Source organism: Gavialis gangeticus, unplaced genomic scaffold (assembly GCF_001723915.1).
Source record: "Gavialis gangeticus isolate Ggan-Ray unplaced genomic scaffold, GavGan_comp1, whole genome shotgun sequence".
In the NCBI taxonomy this organism is placed as follows: domain Eukaryota; kingdom Metazoa; phylum Chordata; order Crocodylia; family Gavialidae; genus Gavialis; species Gavialis gangeticus.
The window spans coordinates 5,107,802-5,113,675 of NW_017729000.1; the positions used below are offsets into that span (position 1 = coordinate 5,107,802).

Here is a 5,874-nt window from a genome sequence, read left to right on the forward strand (position 1 = left end):
GATGCATGTCTAACATCACTTAGCTGCTGCCTCTGTCCTGAACAAGCAAGCCTTGCTTCCCATATATATATTTTAACAACAGAATTTTTTACAAAACCATCTACGTGGAAAGCATCCATTTTTCAGTCAAAAAGGTAAGCACATGCAGCTAAATCAGCCTTAACACATACACATTCCAAATTACCCACTGCAAATTCTGCCCTTCTACATGTGGCCATAGTAGAGCTTGGTTCAGATTTCCAAAGCATTGTCTAGCCATTGTCCTAGGCAGTTCTGGTGACAGAAGGCAGCAATAGGCAACTCACCCTTTTGGAAAAATCCCCACATACTCTGCACTTGATAAAGCAAATCTAGACTTTTTTTATTTTTATTTTTTTTTTTTTTTTAACAATTTGCCAAGACTGGAATGAGAGATAAATAGAAGGCACAACAATTTTGCTTTTTTTTTTTATACAAATACAAACTAAACATGAAAAAAAACTCCCTATTTCAATAAAAAATTTCACAAGTTCAGGAAAAGTGTTTTAAGAGTCAAGTTCTAGACATTTAAAACCTATCCCACAATCCAAAATTTGTAAGTGGTAGAACAGTAGTTAGAATTCCTTTTCGTGATCATGTATCAAAAGAAAAAGAAAAAAAAAAAAAGACTATGGATGCCCTTTATTCCACTTTTACAGCGCCACAGAGAAGAGTGAATGTCAATTTTTCAAGTGGCAACATCTCCAGACCAGAGGATGTTCACATGACCCTCAGGGAATAAACAATAGTTTTCCTGCCCTTGAAATGCTTGCCAAGTGCTAGGTTTTCCTACAGGCTCTCCAACACATGCAGATGAAAGATTATTCCAACTGACTGAAATGCATTCAATTTCAGTATACAGGGAAAAAACAATCCATTAGGAAAGACCACTGGTACAAGAAATCCAGTCCATCAGTTTGCAATGAGCAAGGAAACTCAGTTCTTTTTTTAAAATCCACTTTTCCTAATATTGTTCCACAAAGCTGGAATCTGGGACAAGGACTAGAAAAAAAAAAAAAATCACAAAAAACCATAACACAAACAAAAAAGGGCCAAAATAGTATCAAACGTAGCAGTCTATAACAGGCTAGGGCCACATTCCAAGATACCCAAGGCTGAAATTCACAAATCTGCAGGAACAAAGGTTTGTGCCATTGTGTCATCATCCACGATGTATTCACTGGCGTTGCCCGATGCCCCTTCCAGCTCCAAATCCTGGTTTCTGAGACATCCCTCCACGTGGAGGCCCTCGAATCCCACCTCCCAGCCCCCCACGAGTGCCTCCAGGTCCACGGGGTCTGTTATCTCTGCGATCACCCTCCCTGGCAGCTCGAGTTTTCTTCTCTTCCACATTCAGGCGTACCTCTCCCCTGAACATGATAGGCTGTAAGAGAATGCAGAGATTTACCAGTGTTACTGACCCAGCAGGAACTCTCAGAATACAGCCTTTCGTTAAGGAGTAGCAGCTCCAAGAGAGAAAAAAAAAAGAAAGGGGGGGTGGGAAATGGGGGCCCTGACAAATATTACAGTCAAGATGTGACTAACCTGGTAGTTACGCCATAAATAGTAACCCTGCCACATGGCCAAGGAATTAGTGACATGCCAGAGCAGGAAACCAGCCACAAAAACATTACACTAAAGATGCATACAGTTTTTCTGGCTCATTTCCATCGTTCCTTAAATTGAAGAGAGAGGCAGGGTGAGCTGAGCTAGCTTAGGAGGAACTGACAATTAGCTAATTGTGCATCCCAGCCCTGGGACTGCGTAGGAGTCTCGAACAGTCTTCTGATCAGAGTTTCATACCACACTTCGCGAACACTAGTGAAGTTTTCCCTTTTAATAAAAGCAGCATTTTGAATCACTGTGATGAGTGGTTACTGAATCTGAAAGTCACAGTGCTGCTGAAGTGGAGAAGTCATAGATCATAGGAAAGTAAGGCTGGAAGGGACTTCATGAGGTCATCTAGTCTAGCCCTGCTCCTCAAAGGCAAGATCATCCCTGACTAAATCATCCCAGTAGTGACTGTCCAACCTGCACTTGAATATTTCTAATGTCTTCTCTAGATAGACTAATCCACTGCTTGAACACCTTCCTAATCAGAATATTCTTCCTATTCTCCAGCCTAAAATTTCCTCTGCTGTACCTTGAGGCCACTGCTTTTAGCCCTGTCCCCTATGGCCTTTAGCTGTCAGCATACATCCCCATTTAGTAATAAAAGGCAGGCTGATTTGCTGTTCGAGTGTAGAATTTCACAATCCTAGAAATATCAACAGAAGCATGAATGATTCTGAATCACTAGTTATGCCATAATATAAATAGAAAGACTGAAAGAGTCTTCACAGTGGCAGGAAGTTATCTTTTCTATCAAAAGGAAAGCCTAGCTGTCAGTGTCCACTGACCTTACCCTGGAAACAGCAAGCATCTAAAAAGGGTACTAAGCCCCTTCCTGGCAAAGGGGCAAGAGTATAGGAATATCATTGCAGCTTTGCCGAACTCTGTTAATATCCCATTACCTTTCATTATCAGCCCCTTGCTAGCAGGTGCTTGTAGCTTATCAATCAGTTTAAAGGACTAGTACAGAGTATTCACAATACAACTGAGTTATTTCCGCAGGACCAGATCTTTAAAAATTTAAGATAATGCACTGGTGTCCAGTGTACTGTAAATTGTTTAGTTTCCTGCCACCCCACAGAAAACTATCCATTAGAAGTAGAACAGAGATAGAGTTGTCCCTCCTTGTAGGTATAAACATTTAAAATATTTAGTCCTGGGTCATATTAATTACATTCCCCATATTGTTAAAGATAGTTAATTTGGGCTCAATAATGGTTTGCCTGTCTGGAAAACTTGAGTGCACAACTGAAACAATGTAGACAGCAGATATGACCAACCACTCAGCTTGGTCACTGGCTACAGCGTTTATATCAACAGCAGCCAGGCACTGGCTGAAAAGATAGCAATGCTCTGCCTGTTTAGCACATACATTCTTTCCTAAACAAACATGGCACAGTTTACGACTGCACTGAGGGTCTGGGTAGACAACCACTTCGCTCTTGGATTAGGAACTCCACAGCTCCTCTCTGCCCTCAACACAACCTTCCCACATGCACCATGTTTTTTTTAACCCAGGAAACCCAAGACGATTAAGTCTCAACCTACAATGACCGGGTTTAGTGGCGATGGACAGAGGGTACACATGCACCCCCTGACAGCCAGAATTCCCAGGCGGCGGGGGGCAGGCAAGAGTGCTGGTGCCCCCCTAAGAGCGCTGGCCAGGGAGTGGGGGTGCCAGAAGTGATCCCCGCAATCCCAATGCAGCCAACTGCGCTTTCTGGAAGTGCCAGCAGCACTCCATTGCTACTTGCGGGTCAGGGTGATGGGGCCCCCCCCAGTCATCAGTGGGATCAGCCGCAGAGGGACCCTCCACAGTCACTGACTGGCTGCCGAGGAGGCAAATGCCCCTCCCCCCCAACTCAGGAGGCACCAGCTGCCCATGACCAGGTTAATTTCTCTTACTACCACATATTTCTCCACATTCACCCTGTAGTTAGCAGCCTTACCTCCATTTTTGTGGGTTTTGGCACTAAATTCTGCCAACTTCTTCACCAAATGGCACAGAGGGATAACACCCCTTTGCATGTCCACAAAGGGCAATTAAGAGGCTGACTAGCTAGCAGAATGTGCCTTCTCATTACCGAGATCAATATTGCCCACTATCAATAAAAAGGAACGTATTCAACTGCTCTATTTCCTCCTTCGCCACCACCATTAGACCAAGGCTTATTTACCCTGTTGCTAAGAATCTTCTGAACTGGTTCAGGGTCATCAAACACCACAAACCCAAAGTTTGGGAGCTTTCCGCCGCTGTTGATTCGGAGTTCTACAACATTGCCATAACCTGCAAGAGAGGAGCCGAGTTCTTTGGTCACACATTAGAATGCTCTGCAGGAACAGGCATGTGCTTTGGGATGAAATGCCCCAACCCTCCGTAATCAGCCAAGCAACACAAGGCAGCAACTTACTTTGGAAGAAATCCTTCAATTCAGATTTATCCACATCATGAGGAAGGTTCCCAACAAAAAGCTGGTGACTGTCTGGGTACCTCACAATCCGTCTAGTCTCCATATCACCTTGTTCACCTTCACGAACTAAAGAAAAAAAATGCCATTCGCTTACTTAAACCAAGCAGTATCCGTGATCATAAAATGCCGAACCGTTCTGGTAAAAAAGCGTAACTGGTTTGCAACAGGATTAGCCAAGGGTGCTGAAATTTCACAATACCCACACATTTACAAGAAGAGAGTTACATGTGTGATAAGTAAACTTCAGAAGAGCTTGTGAATTTACACAAACTCTCAGAACCCTGATTCAGCAAATTCAGCTGAAAACATACTCAAGCAACCTCCCACAGCTTGCCCAGAATCAGCTACTACAAATGAAAAAGAAAAAGCATAGTATTTCAAAATGAGAGTTGAGTTCATTTCCAAAGCCTGGAAGATCTGGCCAAAATCAGCTCAAATACGCAGAGCAGCAGGAACGACATGACTTTAATGACCAATATTCCAAGAACTGAACAAACAGCAACATTCATCCTCTTCTATATCAATTCTTCTTGGGTCCACCACAACATTAGAAGGCAAAGTACAAACGCAAATATATTCTTCTTACTTGGTCTGGGTCCTCTCTGTGGTGGGATGCTTGTTCGCTGCTCCCTCACCCTCTGATCCCTCTGAGGCCTCTGTGGTGGAGTTTGAGATTCAGGTTTGGACTCAGGGCGAGGCTGCAGAAATTCAAGCAGAAAGTAAGTGATGGCTCACAAACAAGACCAGTAGCAGAAGTAAGGTGAACTTTCTGGAGTTTGAAATCGAGTTGCACAGAAGTCATCATCTTTAATTTGCAGATGACAATATGATCAACCTTTTCATCAGTGGCTCTAACAAAGACTTGAGCCCAATTTATACTTATAAGTACAAAACACAGCTTGCTCTTTTGCTGGTTAGTGTTAGAATTCAAATCATCCCTCATTCAAAAGAGTTTATTCTGGGTTAACCATAGATGTTATGCTTAATCTTCCTGTTAACCCCTGGACAAGGCCGGACTAACCCTTCCACCATGGCCCAGCTCACTAGAACTTGGGAGATTCTACAGAACCTGGTCCTCATTCAATCTTTGCTTAATACAGATCAGACACATGGTTTGCTTGTGGAAGGTTTTCCTCTCAGCCAGAAGAGTTAAGAATGTGACTGTTGTTAAACTGCGATTAATGTTTACAAGATGACACTAATACATTCAGAAAGCCACACCACAAACAAGGAATTTGTTGTAGATGCTTTTTCTCAAGTGACTCCAGTAGTATCACACAAAGCTTGTAATTAATGCAAGATTCCTACCTGTGAGGCTGGTACTTTTAAAACATGAGGTGGTATTCCTGACACTGCAACAGCTCCAGTGGGTGGGAGGTTCTTACTAGTTACAGATGCCCATGAAAATGTCTGGGGAGATAAGGGGGACGTAAAAAAAAAGTGTTAATAAACCACTGTGTGGATCCATATTCAAATCCTTTTCAGGGACACAAACAGCCCAAGTCAAGGGGTGGTAACAGAAGCTTTAAAGCAGTCATTGCAGGAAGAGGTCATCTCCAGCCCCTTAACACTGCACAAGTGGAGAAAAAAAAGTTGGGAAGCAGCAGTGCCCCAGGGCACTGTTGCAGACTTCAGAATGCATTGGTTATACTCTGCCTGCACAAAGACAGTTTTCTTCACTATCCTAGAGTGCTTGATTTTAAAAAAGCCTATTCTATAGCTGCCAGATTTGTTACATAAATATGTAAGACTTCGGGGGGGGGGGGGGGGGGGG

The 5,874-nt window shown here is 43.2% G+C and overlaps 1 protein-coding gene across 1 annotated transcript in view; it reads right to left on the bottom strand.

Annotated features, from left to right (window-relative positions):
• Positions 1-336: 336 nt before the first annotated feature.
• The window catches only part of G3BP1 (G3BP stress granule assembly factor 1), a 30,053-nt gene continuing 24,515 nt past the window's right edge, over positions 337-5,874 (bottom strand). Inside the window, exons 9-13 of the mRNA XM_019506106.1 lie at positions 5,409-5,510; positions 4,687-4,798; positions 4,041-4,166; positions 3,807-3,916; positions 337-1,402 (exon numbers count right to left, since the gene is read on the bottom strand). Coding sequence (XP_019361651.1) covers positions 1,196-1,402; positions 3,807-3,916; positions 4,041-4,166; positions 4,687-4,798; positions 5,409-5,510 — 657 coding nt within the window. The 3' untranslated portion in view covers positions 337-1,195. The remainder of the gene's footprint in view (positions 1,403-3,806; positions 3,917-4,040; positions 4,167-4,686; positions 4,799-5,408; positions 5,511-5,874) is intronic.